This window comes from Pan paniscus, chromosome 8 (genome assembly GCF_029289425.2).
Source record: "Pan paniscus chromosome 8, NHGRI_mPanPan1-v2.0_pri, whole genome shotgun sequence".
Taxonomy (NCBI): domain Eukaryota; kingdom Metazoa; phylum Chordata; class Mammalia; order Primates; family Hominidae; genus Pan; species Pan paniscus.
Window position 1 is genome coordinate 113,653,337 of NC_073257.2, and position 22,180 is coordinate 113,675,516.

At 55.4% G+C, this 22,180-nt stretch overlaps 3 protein-coding genes across 7 annotated transcripts in view; all 3 read right to left on the reverse strand.

Annotated features, from left to right (window-relative positions):
- Positions 1-2,946: 2,946 nt before the first annotated feature.
- On the reverse strand, positions 2,947-9,501 carry FGF8 (fibroblast growth factor 8). Of its 4 annotated transcripts, none has more exons than XM_034931341.4 (6): positions 9,255-9,501; positions 9,126-9,162; positions 8,516-8,602; positions 8,118-8,298; positions 4,846-4,952; positions 2,947-4,003 (listed from the first exon to the last, which is right to left on the reverse strand). In XM_034931341.4, exons 1-6 carry the CDS (start codon positions 9,284-9,286, stop codon positions 3,713-3,715), a joined length of 735 nt encoding a protein of 244 aa, XP_034787232.1. In that variant the 5' UTR covers positions 9,287-9,501; the 3' UTR covers positions 2,947-3,712. The 4 variants fall into 4 exon arrangements, with proteins under 4 accessions (XP_034787232.1, XP_034787233.1, XP_034787235.1 ...); XM_034931342.4 differs by having other exon boundaries at positions 2,948-4,003; positions 8,118-8,265; XM_034931344.4 differs by lacking the exon at positions 8,516-8,602 and having other exon boundaries at positions 2,949-4,003; positions 8,118-8,265.
- Positions 9,502-14,725: 5,224 nt separating this feature from the next.
- NPM3 (nucleophosmin/nucleoplasmin 3) lies at positions 14,726-16,849 on the reverse strand. Its single transcript, XM_003825508.7, has 6 exons — positions 16,675-16,849; positions 16,241-16,326; positions 15,880-15,999; positions 15,660-15,753; positions 15,129-15,256; positions 14,726-15,034 (listed from the first exon to the last, which is right to left on the reverse strand). The coding sequence occupies exons 1-5, from the start codon at positions 16,790-16,792 to the stop codon at positions 15,138-15,140; spliced, it is 537 nt and encodes a 178-aa protein (XP_003825556.3). The 5' UTR covers positions 16,793-16,849; the 3' UTR covers positions 14,726-15,034; positions 15,129-15,137.
- Positions 16,850-17,845: 996 nt separating this feature from the next.
- OGA (O-GlcNAcase) overlaps positions 17,846-22,180 on the reverse strand; it is a 33,969-nt gene continuing 29,634 nt past the window's right edge. For both annotated transcript variants that reach the window (XM_034931345.3, XM_003825499.5), the window contains 2 exons: positions 20,780-20,939; positions 17,846-19,991 (listed from right to left, as the gene is read on the reverse strand). In XM_034931345.3, the coding sequence (XP_034787236.1) occupies positions 19,855-19,991; positions 20,780-20,939 (297 nt within the window). In that variant the 3' untranslated portion in view covers positions 17,846-19,854. The remainder of the gene's footprint in view (positions 19,992-20,779; positions 20,940-22,180) is intronic.

Genomic DNA, 22,180 nt, shown 5'->3' on the forward strand with positions numbered 1-22,180 from the left:
GAAGTTATCCACAAGGTCTTCCTGATCACCTTGTTTAAAATCGCCACCACCCTTCACACTCATCCTCTTCTCTGGAATATTGAGATGGCTGGATGTCAGAGGCTAGAAACAGGGAAGAATCCAAGAAGGTGTTTTTTGAATCTGGGTTGGTCTATGTGGCGGTTGTCACTGACTGATGTGTCCTCCCCCACTAGAATATGGGCTCCAGAGTAACAGGCATTTTTGTGTCTTATTTTCTGCTCTGTCCCCTCACCCAGGACAGAGCCTGGCACATCATAGGCACTCAGTCAACATTTACTGAATGAATGAATGGAATTAGGGAAAGACCTGCAGCCTGCAGGAGGCAGCCTGGATCTGGGAGGGGAGACCCAGTTTCTAGGACAGCACCAGCTTTGACCCTAGCCATGGGTCGTCTGGGCTGCAGTTGTCATCTGTGGAGGGTGGGGAACTCCTGAGGCCCTTTGTAGCAGCAACATTCTAGAATGATGCTTGACCCTGGCCTCACCTGCTTCCATTTGGCTGAGGGAGGAAGGGAGGGGTAGAGGCGGGACCTAGTGCTGTGGAAAGAGAGAACTCTTGCTCATTCTTTCTAGTCAAGACCCAAGTGGACTCTTTGCTGGCTTTGAAAGGAAAGGCATTTCTGGCTTGTACTTGGCAGGACTCTGGGAGCCCTGGGTGAGGAAGGAATGAGCCAGAGGGTGCAGCCCCAGCTGCTGAGTGGGCACAAGTAGACGCCTGGCCACTGGGCCTGGGTTCCTCCTCATGGAGACCGTCCTTCTGGGGCATCATGGGGAGGAGGCAGGAGGAGAATTGAAGTGAGGACTGGGGAGAGGGAAGGCTGGAGAGGGCCTAGTGTGTGGATCGGCTGGGCTCACACGCAGGCCCTCAGTGGGTGTGCACGGTCAAGCCTTGAAGCAGCCCTCAGCCCGCCCCTAGGCCCTCGCAGCCAGCACCAACTCTGGGACGGAGTGGCACGGGGCCTTTTGGCTGAGAGAAGCCCAGTCCTCCTCCCTTTTCTGGGCCTTGCAACAGCTCCCTGCTTGTTTTCCCCGAAATAAATGGGCTGAGCATATTGGGCCGGCAATAACCCCTTGAAATCAGTTGTTATCACAGTTAACAACCAGTTTGGCTTCAGTTCAGGCTGTTAACTATCAAACCACTAAGTGCCGGTAATGATTGATTCTTGGCCAGTTGCAGCTTGAGTGGGCTGTAAAACCCTGTTAGTGAGGGCTCTGTGGAGGCAGCGGCTCAAAGATAAACAAGTTGATGGGTGCTCTAGCCCGGCCTAGCCCCAGTGCTCTGGGCGCAGCTCCCATGGGTCCCTGGCCTGGGGTCCTACTGGGAGTCAACCTCTTCCCAAAGCTGCAGGCAACCTCAAGGACCAGGTCCCACCCTTCTGTCCCCCTCCACCTCACCTTTCCCTATCCAGGTGTCTCTTTCTAGAAGGCAGGTCTGGCTCTCTGGAGAGCTCCCTTCTTCTTCCAAGATGTAAACATGGCACAATCCCATTGCCACCACCCTGGAGGACTCAGGCCTCCCCAACCTGGGGGCATGAGGATTAGCTTTAGCCAGTGACCAGCCTTGGCCCAGCCTGTCCCCACGTTGTGGCCAGGATCACAGGCAGAGAGCCTGACATTCCACCCCCTGCCCCAGACTCCCTCCTACTCAGTGCCTTCCCCCAGGAATTGCTCTCAAACAAATGAAATGTGGGTAATTACTGGGCTAGGGGCTGGACAGGAGACCGTGCAGATGAAAGCGTTTCCTGGACGGTCCCTTCATTTGCATGGCATCAGAAGCTGCTCAGAAGGTGTGACTTTTCCCACAGTGAGACCCCAGCTCCTTGCACAATAAAGCCAGGCTGCTTACCCAGAATTAATTAAAGGGGGAAGGGAGCAGAGGAGGAGGCGCTAAGAGCTGGGGGAACTGGAAGAGAGACATCTAGGGCCCCTTCGTGTCTACGCACCAGCAGAAACCCACTCTCTCCAGAGCCCCTCACCGCCTGTGGCAGGCCACGAGAGGTGGCTGGACAGGCCAGCCTTTACTGCCAGGCTTCCCACTAAGCCTCGAAATTCCTGATCTGCCGGGGTGGGCTAAACCTGGGACTTGGGCCTGAAACTGTGGGAGGAAGCCTTGGGTTGCTCCCTACCCCAGGAGATGCCAATGGACAGAGCCCTAGAGGAGCGAGGTTTCTAGACTGGCTCAGTAGCTGGGCTGTGGGACCAGCCCAGGGCATCCACAAGGAAGGAAGCAGGAGCAGCCCTAATGGGAGGCCTCAGCGATGAAGGCTGGGCCAGCTCTGCACTCAGGAAACTGCCGTGGGGCCTGGGCTCTCCCTCGGTGTGGCGGGACACCAGTCTCACCAGTCCACACGCAAACACACACCCGCACCCTTGCCCATTCCCTTCTCTGCCCACACCATGACCTGCTCCACCACTCCCACAGCAGCCCTCCCTCCCTCCACATATGGCCTCCTGCTTCTCCCCAAGGCTATGACTGCCTTTAGTTCTGCGCTAGGCCTATGAGCTTCCCTTCTGGTGCCATCCGGTGCCCAGCTCCTCTCCCGCCAGGCCCATCCTCCGAGGTGGGCAGCCTCTTCCTGGAAGACAGTTCCCCAGGCTCCTCACCGCACCTCAGCTCAGTGCTTTCTGCCCACAGCTATCTCACCAGATCACCCAAGGTTAACACTTGTCCCACATCACCATTGTCAACACCAGTCTTGGTGGTCCCCCTCCAATATGCCCCCACCTTGGACCCTGGCAGCTGCTCTTTTCTTTCATTTTCTGGAGCCTGAGTCTCAGAAAGAGCAAGTTCTGGAATCTCCAACCTGTCTTCCACATGGACCTAGGCACTCAGAGAAGCACTTTTTAAGAGGATTAAATCCATGATTACAGCTCTAGCCCTAGCACATCCATTATTTCTGGCCCTGAGGTGGCCTGGGGAAGTGTTAGCAATGATCTCTGTAAAGTGCTAGGAGGTACACATCTGAGAGCTCCAAGGACTAGCTAAGAGCCTCTTCTTGCCCCTTTCCCTGCTTCTGTCCTTGCAGGAAAACCCCTCAAGTGACAGTGATGGGGATGGTTGACAGGCAGGTGTCTTTAGGCTGGAGGGAGGCTGTGGTCAGAGCTGGCACCTGGTCATCTGCGTCTCCCAGTCGCCCACCAGCTGGGGCAAGGTTGGAGGGAGGGGCTGACCCCGGCAGGACTCACTCTCCAGCACACATTTTTAATATGCAAGTTAAATAAATATTTCAATCATTTAATAGCCACCAGTCTGATACCCACTTCTAAGAGGACTGCCCTATGTCACAGTCCTTTCCTCCCTGCCCCACCTGGGGGTGCAGTGGAGTCCCTGGCTGCCCAGCCAACTGGCCCTGGAGGTACTGGGGCCTCAGCAGCACAGGCTAGAGAAAGCCCCCCACCCCCGCAAACCCCCAGCCGGAATCCCAGTCTAGGCCACTAATGGAGCTTTCTGAGAGTTAAGAAGACAGACACCACAGCCAAGTGGAATACAAAAATAGAGCCTCTCTTTTGTTAAAAAAAAAAAAAAAACAGCAAAAACCCAACAGCAAACAATATCAACAACCGGAACCCAGGGCTCCCCCAGCACCTCCCCAGCCTGCAGAGCAGCGCACAGCTCATCTTGCTTGAGTTTTGGGTGCCCTACAGGATGAGCCTCTCTGCGGTCTGGCATTGTGGGGAGGGCCAGGCAGCACCTATCGGGGCTCGGGGGCCCAAGTCCTCTGGCTGCCGCGCAGGCTGCGCGTGAAGGGCGGGTAGTTGAGGAACTCGAAGCGCAGGCTCTGCTCGGTGGTGTGGTGGCCCCGGGGCAGCCGCTTCATGAAGTGGACCTCACGCTGGTGCTGCCGCGTCTTGGAGCCCTTGCGGGGCCGGCCCTTGCGGGTGAAGGCCATGTACCAGCCCTCGTACTTGGCATTCTGCAGCGCTGTGTAGTTGTTCTCCAGCACAATTTCCGTGAAGACGCAGTCCTTGCCTTTGCCGTTGCTCTGCAGGTAGGGGAGCCAGACACCACGTTACAGAGCCCCCCCAGCAGAGGCAGAGGGCGAGCGGCCCCAGACAGCAGGTGGGCACCCCAGCAGATGGCGAGGTGGGCAGGAGCCGCAGCCCCACCCCCTGCCTGGGCACCCGCTCTCTAATCCCTCACAACTCGCAGCCCACCCGGCAACTTCCTGTCCTCCCAGGCAGCAGTGACACATGGTTGTCTACGGAGGGGCTGGGCCCCAACGCAGAAAGACAGAGAGAGGGGCCCAGAGCCTGCCTGCTCTGGCCTCCTGCCCACCAGTCTGGCCACCCGTCTCCCCACCTGCCCCTCTCACCCCCCCAGGACTTCGGTTCCCTGGCCCCAGGGCAGCCACCCTATGGGGGAGGGGAGGCCTAGGAGGAGATGCTGAGACCCCAGCCCCAGAAGCCCAGGAAGCGGGGAGCTCGAGGCTGGAGAGGAGCCGTGACTAATGAAGCCATTTCAGAGCTCGGCCGAGGGGCTGGGCCTGCGGCTTACTGAACATTCCAAATGCTGGTACCATGTAATTGGACATAATAGCAAAGCAATTTGGCGATTTGTTAAAAAGATATATGGAATTTACCAACCACCACCCCCCAGCCCCTTCCCTAGCCTTCATTCTTCCTCCTTTGCCTTTTATAGTTTTCATCTCTCAAACAGCTTCCTTTTCCCTCACTCCTGCACCCAATCATGAGGTAACCCCAAGATGGCCCTGTGGCCTTCTGCCTACCTTGTTGGGATCAGAGCCCAGGACTGTCTTGGAGGAGTCCAGCCAGCCCAAGCCACTCCCTAGGTCCCGCAGACCCCACCTGCCTGCTGGGGCCTCACCTTGGCGATCAGCTTCCCCTTCTTGTTCATGCAGATGTAGAGGCCCGTCTCGGCTCCTCGGACTCGAACTCTGCTTCCAAAGGTGTCCGTCTCCACGATGAGCTTTGCTGTCAGAGAAGGTAGCAGGATGGCTATTGGCAGATCCCTGACCCCAGCTGGCCCACACACTTGTCACAGCCCAGCAGCAACTGCTCCAAAGACCAGGAACCCAAAACATGGACTCCAGCTCCAGCCCAGCTACTAACATGCTGTGCAATCCAGAGAAAGGGCTTTTCTGGACCTCAGGCCCCACCCCTGGGTTTACAGAGGGCAGTGGACGGGATTATGGTTTTCAAACTGGGTTCTCAAGAGAGGTCTTGGGACCATCAAATTGAAAAGGCTGAAGTGCCATTCCTTCCACCCTCTTTTTAAACCAGACAGTGATGTCTCTTAGATTGAGGATCTAAGTAAAATTTAATTGAATCAGAGTTCCATAGCTAATCAAAAGATCTCCGAGGATCCTTCCAACTCCAAATATTATGTGTGCGTGTCTCACAGGTCATTACAAACACTTGGGTGAAGGGGTGACCTCCAGTCCCAAGGCCAAAGATGAAAGCATTGTCTCCTGTTTCTGCCACTTTGGGTTCTAACTCACAGCTTTGGCCACCCCCAGCCCCTCAACATCACCAGGCTCTGCTCTGCTGAGAAGGTGCTAGGGATGGGGACAGCTCTCCCTAAACACACAGCCCAAAGCAGGCTGCTTTCCCAGAACCTCAGACACCTGCCAGGAGGATCCTGCCTCTTCCCTGTGGCTTCCCAGTCACCAGGGTCCCCAGCCCAGTGTCTAGAAATCAACAACTCAATTGTCTTTTCTCTTTCAGCCTCATCACAGCTGGGCTTCTCAGCCCAGTGACCAAATAGCTTCTGTGGGTGAGGAGGAGGGAGAATCCTGCCCGCTGGCCTCTTAGTCTGGAGGCCAGGAGGCAGGGCTGAATTCTATGCCTCCTTTCCCATTCCCCTCCCCTTAGACAGCCAACTTGCCACAGAAGCCTGTCCCGTTCACCTCTCTGTGCAACGATCTCTTATAGGCTGTCCTCAAGAAAGTAGTGAGGGTGACTTCACTGTTTGGGAAGGGACAGAAGGCGCTGGCTCTCCTGCCGTCCCTGCCGCAGAGCCCAGCCTCTCCCCTCCCTGAGAAAGCAGTTCTTGGACTTAGCCTGCATTGACATATGGCACCTCCTCTGTCCCTGAAACCCATGGCAGGGGTTTGGGGCATCGAGGTCAGCAAGTCAGTCATCACTGCTCAGCTTGTAATGTTCCCCGCTTCACACAGGCTCAGTGCTGGGACCAGTGGCCAAGCCCCCAGTTTGGCCCCAAGTCAGCAGGGAAATGCAGCTGTCACCTCCCTGCCCGCCCACCTCCTCCTGGACCTAGCCAGTCTGCTCATCCCTCTCCCGCTCTGCCTTCCACAGCAAGAGGCAGCTGTTTTTAAGGGCCAGGAAGGATGCTGACTGGAGGAGTGAGAGGATGCCACTCTGGGGATTCTGGCCAGATGTGGCAGGCAGGGATGAAGTAGGTGCCTCTGCATCTTCCTGGGGCCGGTAAAGAAGCCATTGAGACCTCTCTGCTATTCTCCCCGGACTACTCCTGTCCTGGCTGAACACCCTGAGCCTCTGTTCTTAGGGCCTCCAGCTCCTATCCTGCTGTGGGGCAGGGACTAGGGAAGGCGGGAAACCTCTTATATGGCCACGGAGAGAAGTGGACATCAGGCTTCCTCTGATGTCTGAAGACGAATTCCCCCACACCAGCTTGACTTCTGCTTCCCTCCCCAAAATCCAAGGATGCTGGGCCATTTGCTCTGATAGAGCAAACCCTGGAAGAGCCAGGCATTCGTCTCCTCTCCTTAGAAGCTGAGAAGGGCAGCAAGCAGCTAATTTGGAGGGACAAAGGGACGGTAGGCCTGCTCTGCCAGCCCAGTAGGGGAGCTCGGCCACCGGGCAGGCCGCCCCCACCCCCACCCCAGAGAGTCCCCTCTCTCCCATGTCGGTTGAATCTGCTCCGATCTGGGGAGCTGGGGCCGCAGTTTACGGCAGCTCTCCCGACCGGGCTTTTGGAAAGCTTAACATTTTCAAACCTATTCTTCCACCCCAGTGACAGATTTATCCCAGGAAAATTATGTCTCCTCCTCCAGCTTTGAAGGGAAGTCAGCTACGTCGATGCAGAAAAAATGCAGCGAGACATACTCGATCCCCCAAACTGGCTCAAGAAGAGGAGAAAGTATTCAGGAAATGTTAAAAAAGGTGAAAGTAAGAAGAGTTTTAATCGCTCTGCCAGACGCAGGGGTCTCTCCAGAGATTCAGAGAGAACAATCTTGAACCTCTTTTTTAACATTTACAGACTTGCAACTCCTTTCAAACTCCACATCTGAAAAAAAGCTCGTTCTTTTTCTGTTTTATATCATTCTTCATTTTTCTTCTTAGCTCTTAAAATGCCTCACCTTTTTATTACATTTTAATAGAGTCTTCCCTTCTCCTTTCATGCTTGTTTAACGTGGTCATTATTTAAAGGTTTTTAAACTCACAATAATCGCTCTCTAAAAACAACACCAGCCGCCCAGAGGGCTTGCTTTTCTCTTGGTACATCCAGGACTCTGGAAATTGGCCCCGTTTCAAGGCAGGAATATTGAATGTTTTAGAAATCAATCAGTCCTCAGCCTCTCTGCCGGCAGTAGCTCTCCGCACTTGCCACCCCACAGGGAGCCGGGAGCCCTGCCCCAGCCGCCTGGGTTCCCCAGGGAATGGAGCAGGGAGAGCCCCCTTCCAAGCCCAGTTTCCACGTGTAAATTGACCCATCCGATTAAAGTATTTAAGGGTTCCCAGCAACCCCCTTTTCCAACTGGGAGAGTTGAGGGGATTTCTCTCCTTTCTCTTTCCCACTCTCCTTTTGTGGGCCCTGGCGACATATCCTCTTTCAAGCGCTTCCCTTAAACCTAGGCCCCCTCCCCCTGAACCCCCTGCCTCCACCTGCAGCTGGGGAGGAGTGTATGAAGGGGGGAGGTGTAAAGGGAGATTCCTAGATTCATTCATTTGCTGGGCAGGGAAGGGGGCACCTGTGGCCAAGTACTCCCCGAGGCCCCTTCCCTAGCCCTCTCTTCCCCAGCTGACCCTCAAGACACCTTTCTGCCTTAACTCCTTCCCTTCTGAGCTGGGGACCCTGCAGGCCCCCGGCCAGTGCAGTTGGGACTGGCGGTCCAGGCGCCGCGCATCCCACAAGCTACCTTCAGCGCGCCTTACCGAAGGGGTCGCCGTCCTCTGCCATGGCGTTGATGCGCTTGTTGGCCAGGACCTGCACGTGCTTCCCGCTGGTGCGGCTGTAGAGTTGGTAGGTCCGGATGAGGCGGCGGCTGAGCTGATCCGTCACCAGGCTCTGCTCCCTCACATGCTGTGTAAAATTAGGTGAGGACTGAACAGTTACCTTTAGGAAATTGAAAAATACACAATACACCATTATAATGCTACTCCGCCCAGGGGCCCGAGTGGCCCCATCACCCTGCGTCCCCCTCACTGCCCCAAGCCGCCAGCAGGTGCTGGGGGTTCCCCCAACATGCCAGCCCAGGCCACCATCCCCCACCCACGCAAGTCGGGCAGACCCAGCCCAGGATGAACGAGCCCCAGGGAGAAGCTGGACCCACCTGTTGGGAGACACCCTGGGGCTCCCGGCCAGCCCGGAACAGGGAAGCGAGCTCCCTGCCCAGCGCAGGGCCCCTGCCCGGGCCTTCCTAGAGGAGCAGGGCGCTTTTAAGTAGGGAGGCAGCCCTCCCCGACCCCTGACATTTATAAAGACAAATTTACGGAGCAAATGTTGAGAGTGCGGGGAACCTGGGCACCCGATCATTGGGCCAAACCGGCCACAAGCCTCCCCCGAGGGGCGCTGAGAGGGTCTCTGCTGCAGTCACCCGGCTTCCCCTGGCATCGAACATCCATCCCCTGGCCGCGGCTGCCCCCTTCCTCGGCGGCTGGGTGTTCCCTATGCCCCCAGCCGGCGAGGATGCATGGGGGACAGTGCTGGGCTCCGAGACCTTCGTTTCTATCCTGGCCACTCACTCGCTGTGTGACCTCAGGCGGGGTGCTACCTCTCTGTCCCTCAGCTCCCTCCTCGGGGTGGCTCGGGGCTGGGTTTCTAAGGTGCCCTCAGCCCTCCCGCGCCGGCCGCAGAGTCGGTCCCGGTGCCCCCGACCGGCGCTGCCCACCCGGGTCTCCCACCGGCGCGCCCGGCCCCCGCCTCCGCGCACCCCTCCTCACCTGGGCTTGGAGGCAGAGGACCAGCAAGTGCAACAGCCTGTGGGAGACAAAAGCGGGCGGGAGAGAGAGGCGCGGGTGAGGCGAGGGGCGCGGGGGGCGGGCGGCGGGGCAGGGCGGCGCGGTACTCACAGGCAGCTCAGCGCGGAGCGGGGGCTGCCCATGGCGCGCGGCCCCGGGGCACCGAGAGCCCGGCGGGTCACGCCGTCCCGCGGGCCGCCGCGGGAGGACGCGCTGAGCAGGGCACGAGCGGAGAGGGTGCGGGTGCGGGAGGCCGGCGGCGATCACGACGCGGCTCCGCGGGTCCCGTGGAACGTCGTGCTCGCCGCGCCGCACCGAATCGCTGTGCGCCGCTGCCGGAGCCGGTGGCCGCTGGCTGCTCGGGAGCCGGAGCGGGCGGGAGGGTCACGGGCTGGCGGGGTGGGTGGGGAGGTGGGAGGGCGGGGAGGGGTGGGGGCGGGGGGCGCCGCACCGGGCGCGAGGGGGGAGCGCGGGGCGGGCGGCGGGAGCCCGCAGCCCCCGGCTGGGAACTGGGGCCTGGATGCAGCCCGGGGCGGGGGCGGGGCGGCCGGGGCGGGGCGGCCGACGGGTTCGGGATTGAGGGTCTGGGCTAGGGGAGGGGTCTGGGGACCCGCGGGAGGGGCGGGGGCGGCCGGTCTGGGCGCCTCCCCCTATCCCCGGCCTGTCCCCTCGCGCGCTCCCCGGGCCCGGACGCGCGGGGATGGGGGCGCCTAGGGCTGCAAGCTCTGCGGGCCGGGAGACCCCGAGCCTGGGCTTCCCCGACCGCCTGGAGCGCCCGAGTCTGGCGGGTCTGGGTCTCCGCCTCCGGGCCCAGCCGCTTCCGCCGCCGGCTACGCAGTGGTCTCCGAGCCACCTACTGTGTGTCCCGCCGGGCCCCCGGGAGCGGCCGCTAACCATGCAGCGAATGGCTGCGCACCCGGCCCTCGCGCAGTGCGTGCCGGTGCCACCCGGACCCCGCTCCCCTGTTTCGGCCGCGTGCCCCGTCCTGTCGGTCTCTCCAGTCTCCTTCACTCTCCCGAGGAGGCCCTGGGAGCCAGAAATGCCTCCCCCTCCCCCCATCCCATTATCACCATCACCCCTTCCCCTGTGCCCCTCACCACACACACACACACACACACACACACACACACACACACACACACACACACACACTAGCCTGAAGCTTGAGGAGCACCCCGAGCCACCTGTGTGGAAGAGAGAGTCCGGAGGTCCCTGGCAGGACCCACTGTCCCCGTACCTCAGTAGGCAGCAGGGGCAAAAAAACTCTCAGTAGCTTTTACTGGGGGAAGGGACTTCCATCCAGGCCACCCAGCCCTTTCTCCCTCAAAGCCCCACTCGTTTTTCATTTCACAGGTATTTACACACCTACTGTATTCTAGGCAGGGGCTGGTCAGCTGGGCCTGGGGCATAGGAGAAGGTAGGCACTTGTCTAAGCCTTTCCTAGCCCCTCACCTTGTGGCTTCCCCCCTGAGGTTTCTGGAAACCCTGAGCCCCCATGCTGCTTCTGTGGGAGCAGCCTGGGTGGACAGAGATGCTCTGGGACAGGTGCCTTGTGAGGAGCAGGTGATGCCCTACCAGACTGCTGTCTTCACTGACAACCTCCCCTTCCCCAGTGACCCTCCATTCCCCTGGGGGTAGGGCTGGAGGGTTTGGTGTGGTCCTAGGAAGCCATTAGGCCAAAATTAGCGGCAGCCCTAGTCCAGCAGCACAGCCAGGCCCTGCCTCCCTCCCTGCTCTGTGTCCCACCTTTCCCTGTGCCCCATCTTTCCAACTCCCAGCCATAAATGCAAACACTGAGCAATGGAGAGATGGGAAAACAGTTAGAGGGTGCATTCCAAGATCTTATCCCTTCTCAGAGAAGTAGACTTCCAGAGCACACCTGCCATCCTCCTCCAGGAGTCTGTTCAGTGGGCTCTTGCCCACACAGACCTTGTGGCAAGGACCATGTCTTATGAGCTCAGAAATCACAGCTCGTGGCACAAGGCTGGGCAGAGCTGTTCTGCAGTTAAGAGTTCCTTGAATGAATGGAATGAATGATGGGGAAAGTGGCTGAGTCTTTAGACTTCAGCCTATTTGCAACTTCCCCAGGAAGACCTGCCTTCACCTCCTCCCAACAGATTATCACCAGGAACACCACCAGTTAGTGAGCACTTGTATCTGCTACAGGCTTGGCAGGCACTGTCTCCTCTAAAGCCCATGGGGAGGTGGGTCCATCAGGCGGAGACAAGTCAGGTGGACACAAGTGGCCACAGCCCAGGCCAGCCCTTGCCTTCCCTGTGTTCTGTGTAAGGCCTGAGTCACAATTCATTGAGTGTCTGTTTCCCTCTCTGCACTGCTTCAAGTGGGCAAAGGTGATGTCTGTTTGCTTGTGGTCTTACCCTCATCCTTGTACATAGTAGGCCCTCAAGCATGTTTAGTTGTGTATGTCGATGAAAAAATGATTGAATGGAGAGATGGAGAGCAGGCACTTCCTATAAGAAATGGGCTTTCTCCCACCATGGACTCTCTGAACATCAGTGAGATAAGCAGAGCAGGGAGTAGGCCCCAGGCAGGGGTGAGGGTGACCCGCCCATCCAACAGTGTTTGCATGGTCCTGGGGTCACAGCCAGAGCCACTCTGGGTACCTGCCCCTCCCTGGAATGGGGGTAGGGGCAGAGCCCCTGGCTGAGACCAGCATTCAGCTCCAGCTGTGGAACCCCCAGAAGATTCTGAGGGCCCTGGGTTGACCCTCAGTGGTCTTCAGCCACCCTTCTTCCTCTGCCCCAGAGAAGATGGGCGTCCTGGGATCTGAAGGGTCCGAGGTCAAGTTTCAGTCCTGTCCCAGCCTCTGCCAGGGAGCCTGTGCTGGACCAGGATTCCTTTACATTTGGATTTGGAGACCCTCCTGAGAAGCGGACCCTCACCTAGTTCGTTGAAATTCTCATCTCCCCAAAAGTCCGTTTCTCTGGGGGAGAGGAGCAGATGGGGACACCCCGGGAGCAAGCACCTGGCTCTGCCCCGGCACGCCCCGTGACTGACAGATGCAAATGTCCCGCCGGGCCCCCGCAGGCCGCTCCCTCCCTTGCTGGCTCGCCCGCCTCCCGGCCAGCTCCCTCCCTCCTTTATCTTATCAAAGCCCGGTAATTACAATTGCTATTTTGTTTCCTCGAATCTGCAATCAGAGCTCCCTGGCCCAGATGAGGGAGCGCCTGTCAACCTGATCGCTGAGTGACAGCCCGGCCACCTTTCCTGGTCGCCCCCACACTCCGCAAACACAAACACACACACGCACAGACACAAACTCCCTCGCCTGCAAACACAAACACACACTCCTCGCCAACACAAACGGCCCATCTCCGCAGACACGCCCTCGCCTGCACCCAGACACACTACTTCAGCCTATTTCCAAACGCACCCCTCGATCCCAGCCCATCCCCCGGCCCCTCCAATCCACACCCGCCGGAGACTGCAGCTCGCTTCGACGCGCGCTTCCTGCGCCGGGCGTTCAAAGCGCCGCGGACTCACTGCCGACCGTTCAAATGCAAATCGCCGAGACTACGTTAAGCACTTCGGCCGCTGTCTGGGAGTCGTCTCCCTCGGCCCCCAAATAGAAGCCTGCCCTTCCTCCAGCAGTCGGCAAACCCCGGCGTATGCCTTCATCCCCCAGGGGTCTGAGGCCACAGTGAGCCGGCAGCGCTCCTACTGTGCGCTGAAGGGCAAAGAAGAGGGCTCGAGGAGAGGCTGGGGCGAGGAGAGAGGAATAAACCTTACCCAGCTGTGTCCGCGGGGCGCCCCAACCGGCCGAGAAACTCTTGGGCCGAGAGGCTGATGTGGATTGGGCCCCCACTGCGGGCAGGAGCGTGCTCGGCGCAGGCCCGCGCCCACCGGGAGACCTACCCGGAAAACCGGCGAGAAATGCAAGGAGCGATCAGTGGCATCGCGGGGGGTGGGTGGGGTAAATATTGGGGCGGAGCCGCGCAGGGGGTAGATGGGTCAGCTAGGGAGGCCTCCCAGGAGAGAGGACTCAGCCAGTCTCCCGCTCCTCCTGCCAAGCACGTGCCGAGGACTTTGGAGGCTGGGGCCAAGAAGAGGAAGGGAAAGAGGAGTGAGGGCCACAGCCAGACTTCCCCGCTCCAACTCCAGTCGTTCGAATGAATGAATGAACGTATGCACGCATGCATGCAAGCAAGCCTCAGTGGCATTCCCCCGCCTTCCGCCCAAGATTCGGCCGCCCAGAGCAGTGGCGGGACTCGGAGGCCCCGGCCCCACGGCGCCCGCCCGGAGCCTCTAGAGGCCAGGGGAGCGGTACGACCACGAGCGGCTTCAACTTCGCCCGCCAGAGGGCGCCAGCCCCGACTTCCCTCTCCCTGCCGACCGCGCTCCGCAGCGAGACCCATGGTTCCCAGCCAGGCCGCCCCTCCGCCGGGCTCTCCAGGGAAGCATTTTTAGCAGCGTCCTCCTGGATCGGAGAAAGGCGCCTGCGACCCAGATCACCGCAACACAGACGGGCGTCATCTCCCTTTGTCCTCAACTTGAGGAAGAGGGAGGTTGGAAACTGGACCCCTAGTTCCTCACCACGGGCTGGGGGAGAACCTCCTTCACTAGGGATGCGCTGAAGAGTGTGCGGGTCGGTACTGCGGACGCAAGGTCTTCAAAGCTGACCTCACCTGCCCCAGAACCACCAGCCCGCGATATCCTGGGGCCCCTCCCCCTTGACTAGAGGCTGGGAGTGGGAGTTGGCCTGACCCCCATCAGGCCCTGTTCTCTGTCTATCCTCAGCCTGTCTGGCCCCAGGTTGTCTGGGGAGGCAATGTTTTGTTTGTTTGTTTGTTTGTGGGCATTGACAACCCTCCCCCCACAACCAACACTGCTGCTGAACTGCTGACCCCAGAGCTGGTCACATACACTCATCCTCAAACCAGGTGTGTCAGTTCTTCCTGGCACAAAGGCAGCCAAGTGCCAGAACTACCTGATTCCAGGCACCAAAGACCCCCAGACCCCACGGTGTGTGGGGGACAAGAATCCCTTAGTCCAGGAGGCCAATTCCCTGGGGCCCCTTTCTGCCCCCATATGCCAGGCCACCCGGATTCTGGTTTCCCTGTCACCCAATCTGGCCAGTCCCCTCCATCTGGCCCCCGGAGTCAGGTTTCTCTAAGGGCCCAGCCCTGCTCAGAGACAGCCTGCAAGGCTCAAAGGAGGAGCGAAGCCTGGTCCCGCCCTGCCCTCACAGGCCCTCTCTGGGCCAGAGACCCTCGTGGGGCTAGGGACGCGCATTCCTCAGGCTGCCTAAGCCTGCTTATCTGCCCCCTGCCCATCAGCCGAGTGCTGACAGAGGCCCAGACCCCTTGTTTGGATGCTGATAACCTCCTGCGATGACCCTCTCCCACCTGCAGAGACTGGGAATGGGCTGAGTGTTGGGAGGTCCCCTTCCAGCAAGGCAACTGGGGCCCAGGCCCCAGGTCCTAGCCCAGGGCCATGAGGGTAGAGGATCCCACAGTTCTCCACCCTCCCCCAGGCCCAGGGCCACCCTGGGTGCTGCCACAGTGCCACCTGGCGGTCCCTAGGGAAACATCACCCAGCACAGGAAGAAGCCACACAAGAGCTGCAAAAACTCCACACCACTTTATTTCAACCTTTATCCAAAAATGTAAAAACTATTAAAAATGTGTAGTTCTGAGCTTCAGGCACTAACCTCCAATTCTCACAGGCAGGTGGGAAGGGAGGCCCTGGGCATGATGCAAAATCAGAAAACCAGGGCTGTGTGGAGCACAGGCCCTCTCCTAGCACCAAAGACCCAAGTCCCTCCCACCCAACCCCCACCCAAGCTCTCCTCTTCAAGGAAGAAATATTTACAATTGTTGAAACTTGTCAGCGAACAGGGTGCGTGGCGGTGCATGGCGCATGGAGCTGACCTGAAAAGAGGAAACAAGGAATCAGCATTTAGGCCCTCACCTGCTTCTCCTGCCCCTTCCCAGAGCCTGCTGGGCACTTCTCCCCGCAACTCACCAAGGAGGGCTAGGGCCTGCCCCCCTGCTTTTTGGCAGGAAGGATGGGGCACAGCTCAACTTCTTCCTCATCACTGTCCTCTTCCTCTTCCTCGCTCTCCTCCTCAGAAACATCATTGCTCATCGTAACTGGTGGACACACAAGCAGTAGAAGGATGGGGTGTTAAGACCAGACCGTTTCACACTGCATGCCATTTCTTCACGCCGTGGTGTTAGGCTTACAGGGACCATGACCTCCCAGTGCTTATGGGCTAGGTGGGAAGAACCTCAGACCCTAAACTGGGTCACAAAGAGCCAAAGGAGTCTTCATTACTGGAGCTGGAGAAGTTGGGCCATGTTCCATGGAGGAGGTAGGCTTGAGTAGACGGAAAGGAGAGGGCATGTCATGCACAGGGCACAGCGTGGAAGGCACGCAGACCTGTACAGGGCTGCACTAGGAGATGAGGGTGGGATGGGGCAGGAGTGCGGAGCGGGGGAAGCCTGATGGGAGAGTCCACTGGAAGCAAAGGAGAGGGCCCTCCCCTCTTCTCACCAATCTGGTGCCGCCCAGTGATCCGCACAGGGCCAGAGCCCGACTTCAGGCGGAAGGTTACAGGTGGTTGGAGCTGGAAGTCATCCAGACTGAGCTGGGAGGAAGACAAGGATGAAGGCCTGGCCCACTCCTAGCCCACCCCACACTGTAATGAGTGCTAACGTCCTCAATCCCCTCACCACCACCACCACCACCACCAAGGCAGAGCTGGGGAACTCACCATGGGTTGGCAGGACAGCTTGAGGTTGGCCACAGGGACTGCGATCTCCTGATGGTCATGGTTCCGGGCCACAACTTCTACCACATTACACTCGTCTTTGGCTCCCTCGGTGAGGCAGAGCTGGGAACGGTACACAGGGCCTCAGGGTCTCCTCAAGTGAGGGTTGACACCACAACTAAAGGCATCTACCCTAGCACCTGCCCAGCCTCAGAGGTCCCGGTTCACCTGGCCAGGGGAGCCGCCCATGCCGGGGGGTTAGGCTGAGGATGTGTCTCCAAGTAAAGGGGATCCGGAGGTTGGGTAGAGACCTATATTGCCTGCCTGGGCTTATTCATTAAAACCCCACTCCCCTGCCCCTCACCATGGTTAGTGCCAGCACGTGCTCCGCATCATCCTCTTCCTCTACCTTAAAGGTGAAGGAGCGGGTGTGGCCGGAGAGCTCACAGCCTGGTAGAAATAACAGTGAGTATGCCTGAGCGTGTGTACGGGGCTGGGCAGCGGGGGATGTCACCAACCCGCCGTCACGTGTAACCTTGGGCGGACGGGTCATTTACACGTCCACCTCCGTCTCTTCTCTCAGAACACCTGGGACGCTCTGCCGTGGGCCCCGCCCAACACATCTGGGGCAGGGATCTCGCCGCCCCCTTTGGCTGTGCGTGCGAGGCCCCCTCTCCTGCGGGAACAGCGAAGCAGCCCTCCGCCCACACCCACGCCGTGAAACCCTCCGCATTTCCGCCTCACATCCCTACCTCTTACCGCCCTAGTACCACCCTCAGCCTCTCCCTTCACTAATACCGAAGAAAAAACTGTCCATAGTGACCGGGGCCGGGACCCGTAGGCCCCCGACACCCCCGGCCCGCGTTCGGCTCTCCTGACTCAAAAACGCTAAGGCAGCTGCAGTACCGGCGGCCATGCTGTAAGGGCCTTCTTCAAACTCCGCCCCCGACACGCACAAAGCCGGGGACCCTCGGCCAGTTCCGGCCCCGCCCATTAAAGGAGACGCACAGTCCTGGAAAAGAAAAGGCGCCGAGACCCCGCAGCCCTACCCGGAGCCCGCAGCTTCTGCTCATATTTTATCAAGACCGAAGAGAAAGGAAGTAACATCACAGAAGAATGGATTTGGGGTTTATGTTAACATCCTTGCTCATTTCCACGACCATGAGGGTGTCCACTTCCCCAAGCTCCTCGCTCTGTGTCGGAAGAGTGTCTCCCACTCTTCCAACCCAGGGTAAGCTTTCGTTAAAGGAGTTATAGATACAAAAATGTAAACCCTTCTTACTCCTCCCAGCAAAGGTGGGGTTCAGGGCAGTGCTTTTCTGCTACAAGCAAAGGAAATGCACTCAGATTGTCTTTGCCTCAAGAGAGCCGAGGAGCCTTAGGAATTTCCATCCCAACACGTCTGTCCTGTCTGTCCTCTCGGCTAAGCCTCTCTTATTCTTCCTGCTCTAAAGACCCCGCAACTTGCTATGCCTTCACTGAGACTTAGCGGCTGGCACTTGCTAGCAGAGGACTAGTTAGCTCATGTGTGTTGGCTGTTCCTGGCCCACCCACGCTTTTTGAGCTTTTAATTCCAAATCATCCAGGAGTATCTTTGCGCCGTGGATTATTTTGTCAGTTTATGCTACTCGCGCCATCTTTCGCCTTTTAAGAATCAGGCAAACTGTGTGCTTTCTATCCTAATAGATGGCAAAACTCAAACTAGAGGCCCTATTTCACATCCAGGTTATAACTGTGGCAAGAAGGTGGGGTGGCTTGGCTAAGAACTAGTCTACTTTTCTTAGCTCTTGTCTTAATGAAAATCTGGAAGTCTTACTGGTGATGGAGGTAGGGGAGGGCTGCCTTCAAGATCCAATCTTTAACTTGGAACAGCTGTGGAGAGGAGAGAATACCTGCTTGTAGGTGAGGCACGAAAGAGGAGAAAAGGTAGGGGGCAGACAGGAAATAGATTCACACAATACAACACGACAAGCATTCACTTCAAGTTTTATTTTGCCTCTTGCATGGTCTTTTACAGTTCGTTTTCTACAGGAACTGAGCTCTGATCCAAACAATCAATAAAAATGTCATTCCAACCTTAATATTCATAACCAGGAAATAGCATAGCACTTCATGATCCTAGAGTGATGAAAGCAAGACCAGGGCATCTGTTTCACAGTCACCTGTGACCAGACCAGCCAACATGATTACTAAAAGCCAAGATAAAACCAAAAGTAAACTTGCTAAAAAATCCTGATTCCATGAGGTTAACTCTGAAATCCTCCAAACAAAATGCTAGAATTGTCCACTAGTGTTAAGACGAGAAAACTGAGGAAAACTCAGCTGTCTTACTATCTGGTAAGAATCTTCCCTTCATCTCAAGCCCTCAAAAATGCAAACTTGGTTCCAGCTTTACAACATACCATATCCTTCTATCGGTTAAAGGTTTCTAACCTAAAAACCTTCTCTCCTTTCTTCTCACCTATTTAGTGCATACTCAAAGGCTTTGGTTGGAAGTCACTAGGTACCACTAGGTACAATGCTTTAGGGCTCTCTCAAAGCCCACACTGGTGGAGTTCTGTGAAAGAAAACTTAAGTTTCTTTCTCTTTACCCCTCTCCCCTCACTCAGCTCAAAGTTAAACAGCTGATGCAAAACTACAGCGAAGCAAGATAACAAAATACTGTTATCAATCTATGGAGAAATCAGCCAGCCATGATGAAAAAATGAGTCCTGCAGACTATCTGCCAGCTTCATGCTCAGAACCCTTAAAAACACAGAATCTAAATTAAAATACATGAAGCTTTCACAATCCGGTTAAAGGAAAAAGGTAACTGTAAATAACTGGTTAAAGTGTGCTCATTCTTTCAGAAATTAGATACAAACATGCAAGAATTAAAGACTCTGATTTAATAAAATCAGTAGTAACAGGTCTTGAGATTAAACAACAACTGACCTGAGGGCAAATGGGACCAATCAGTCCCTGAACCCTACCTGACATGTCAAATCCAACATTTCACATGCTGACCTAATATTGAGGTTAATTTCCAGAAGTAACTGCACTTTTCAACAGATTAAGTCCTACAAAATTAGGCTCTCGTACCCCAAATGGTCATGGCCTACGCCTAGGTGGGAGGCACTTTAAAAATAATAAAACTTCAAAAAGAACAAAAACAACCCCAAACCCAAAGACAAAAGTAAAGAAAATCCACTTTTCACTGGTTTACATTATTCAAAGTGCCATTCTGAACCAACACCCTTTCATTTATAGAGGAAAAAAATTTACAAAAACAGTAAACACAAAGGATAGTCAGGTTACAGCTAGTTTATATACAAAGAAATTTACAAGTTTGTCAATTGTAGGCTTTTGCCACAAACAAATGCACATTTGTCCCTACAAAGTACAACATGCCTGAACCAACAGTCATTACAGGAGACAATTGGCCACGGCTTTACAAAAAGCAGAATAACTGCCCCAAATTGAAATTATTTATTCAGCTTAAACTAATGCCACAACCATCCCACTTGGAATCACTCCACCCTGACACTTCTGAAACCCACTCTTATCTTTCTTTCATCTCTGCCATGTCCCCTAAGACTGAGAGGCATTTCACTCAATAAACCAAGGAAGATGACAGATGTTATCTTGATTACTCTCAGGTGAGAAACGCAACCACACTGGATGCAGAAAATAGTGCTGACTACATTTATTGAAGACTCTCTCCCTGTATAAGCCCATGTAAAAGGTCTCAGCACCTAACACAAGACTCAAAAAGGAAACCCACATCTCTCTTTCATACAGGATTTGCTGCAATACTATATTCTTCCAACCAGTGAGTAGTCTGAAAGTGTGATGGGTGAGTTTTACATAGTCGTCTTTGTTTCGAATCCAATTGGCTGATTTGTTACCATTCTAGAGGCTGAACTGTATGAAGACCTCAACTACCACTCACAAGGTGCAGTTAAGAGACTTTTGGACAGTTCACAGTGTCAACAAATGTCACAGGCTCCGACCAAGTATAACCACATCCTTCGGAAATCCTTCCATTTTTGCAATTTCAAAACATCCTAACTTGCTGTAAAATTCCAGAATTCTTTTATCATCTGGTCTCACTTCACAGAAAGCTCCCCGGGAACCTAGAAATAAAACAAATATTCAAAACATAAATAAGTCACTTAATTAGTATAATTATAGATATAAAACTATAATCTTCGAGATGGTTAATATAAACAGGGCTTGTCTGTCTATACCAGCTCCTACATTTCACACAATTAAAAAAATTCATATTCAAAAAATTCAATAATGAGTGGCGTGAGCCACTGCACCCAGCTTCCCCCCCACCTGAGACAGAATCTTGCTCTGTTGGAGTCCAGTGGCAAGATCACGGCTCACTGCAACCTCCGCCTCCCGGCTTCAAGCAAGTCTCCTGCCTCAGCCTCCCGCCTCAGCCTCCCGAGTAGCTGGGATTACAGGCGCCTGCCACCACTCTTAGTGGAGACAGGGTTTCATCATGTTGGCCAGGCTGGTCTCGATCTCTTGACCTCATGATCCGCCCACCTCGGCCTCCCAAAGTGCTGCGTGAGCCACCGCGCCCAGCCTTTTTTTTTTTTTTTTTTAATTAGGTAGAGATGGGGTCTCAGCCATATTGCTCAGGCTGGTCTCAAACTCCTGGACTCAAGTGATCCTCCCACTTCGGCCTCCCGAAGTGCTAGGATTACAAGCATGAGCCACTAAGCCCAACCAGCATTTCTCAATTATTAATACACATGCGATTCTTCACCACTAATTAATTCAGAAACCAAATCATAAAAGGTGGGAAAAGCAGTATAAATTTACAATTCACTTTTTTCCTTTTATATCCAAAAATATATAGTTCTTTCCCTATCTTGCCCAAATACCACCAACTCCACAAATATGTACTCACCATTAGCCTTCAGTGAAGACAGGAGGCAAGCCATCATGCTTTTGGCCACACTTGGGTCAGTTACTTTTTTGTGAATGTCCATCTTTATCAGAGAAGGGAAATTAGCAAGGAAAGTTTCTGGCAGTACTTCCTGTTCTTCATGGAAACTCAACATTATTTTCTGGAAAAATTAGAATCTCTTGACTTTCACAATAGTTACGCATTAGATATCTAACCCAACTACAGAACTTAGCAACAAGAAAGCAGTATTTAATAACTCTTCCAGTCACTATGTAAATTATCTCACACAGGATTATCCTATAATTCTAGCTGAAGCATTTTCACTTTCTTTGAGACAGGATCTCCTTCTGTTGGCCAGGCTGGAGAGGGGCAGGCATTCTCTCTCGCGTGCACGCGCGCGCTCTCTCTCTCTCTCTTTCCCTATTTATATCGTCAGGGCTGGTCTCGAATTCCTGGGCTCGAGTGATCCTTCTATCTCGGCCTCCTGAAGTGCTAGAATTACAGGTGTGTGCTGCTGTGCCTGGCCACCGTTTTCACTTTTAAAAGCTTGGGCCAGAGATCAAGACCATCCTGGCTAACACAGTGAAACCCTGTCTCTACTAAAAAAAAATACAAAAAATTAGGTCGTGTTGGCGGGTGCCTGTAGTCCCAGCTACTCGGGAGGCTGAGGCAGGAGAATGGCGTGAACCCAGGAGGCGGAGCTTGCAGTGAGCTGAGATGGCGCCACTGCACTCCAGCCTGGGCAACAGAGCGAGACTCTGTCTCAAAAAAAAAAAAAAAAAAAAGTTTGGGTCGGGTCTAGTAGTTCACGCCTGTAATCCTAGCACTTTAGGAGGCGAGGCAGGCAGACTGCCTGAGCTCAGGAGTTTGTGACCAGCCTGGGCAAAAAAGTAAAACCCTATCTCTACTAAAAACATAAAAAATTAGCCAGTCATGGCGGCGTGCGCCTGTAGTCCCAGCAACTCGGGAAGCTGAGGCAGGAGAATTGCTTGAACCCGGGAGGCAGAGGTTGCAGTAGGCTGAGATCCTGCCACTGCACTCCAGCCTGGGCGGGAAAAAAAAAAAAAAAAGTTTGTCTGGCCAGGCGTGGTGGCTCACTCACACTTGTAATCCCAGAACTTTGGGAGGCCGAGACAGGTGAATCACAAGGTCAGGAGTTTGAGACCAGCCTGGCCAACATCGTGAAACCCCGTCTCTAGTAAAAATACAAAAATTGGCTGGGCCTAGTGGTGGGCGCCTGTAATCCCGACTACTCGGGAGGCTGAGGCAGGAGAATCGCTTGAACCTGGGAGGCGGAGGTTGCAGTGAGCCGAGATCGCACCATTGCACTCCACCCCAGGCGACAGAGGGAAACTCTGTCTCAAAATAAATAAATAAATAAAAATTTGTCTAAATGCTATG

Bases quoted from the DNA above. Each gene is read 5' to 3' on its own strand.
- FGF8 (XM_034931341.4), bottom strand. From the start codon at position 9,286: ATGGGCAGCCCCCGCTCCGCGCTGAGCTGCCT. The intron at 8,299-8,515 runs GTGGGTCCAGCT...AATTTCCTAAAG, and splicing joins CCCAGGGTGTCTCCCAACAG to GTAACTGTTCAGTCCTCACC. The intron at 4,953-8,117 runs GTAAGGCGCGCT...CTTCTCTGACAG, and splicing joins AGAGGACGGCGACCCCTTCG to CAAAGCTCATCGTGGAGACG.
- NPM3 (XM_003825508.7), bottom strand. From the start codon at position 16,792: ATGGCCGCCGGTACTGCAGCTGCCTTAGCGTTTTTGAGTCAGGAGAGC. The intron at 16,000-16,240 runs GTGAGGGGCAGG...TACCGTTCCCAG, and splicing joins ACGTGCTGGCACTAACCATG to CTCTGCCTCACCGAGGGAGC. The intron at 15,754-15,879 runs GTGAGTTCCCCA...TCTTCCTCCCAG, and splicing joins AGCTGTCCTGCCAACCCATG to CTCAGTCTGGATGACTTCCA.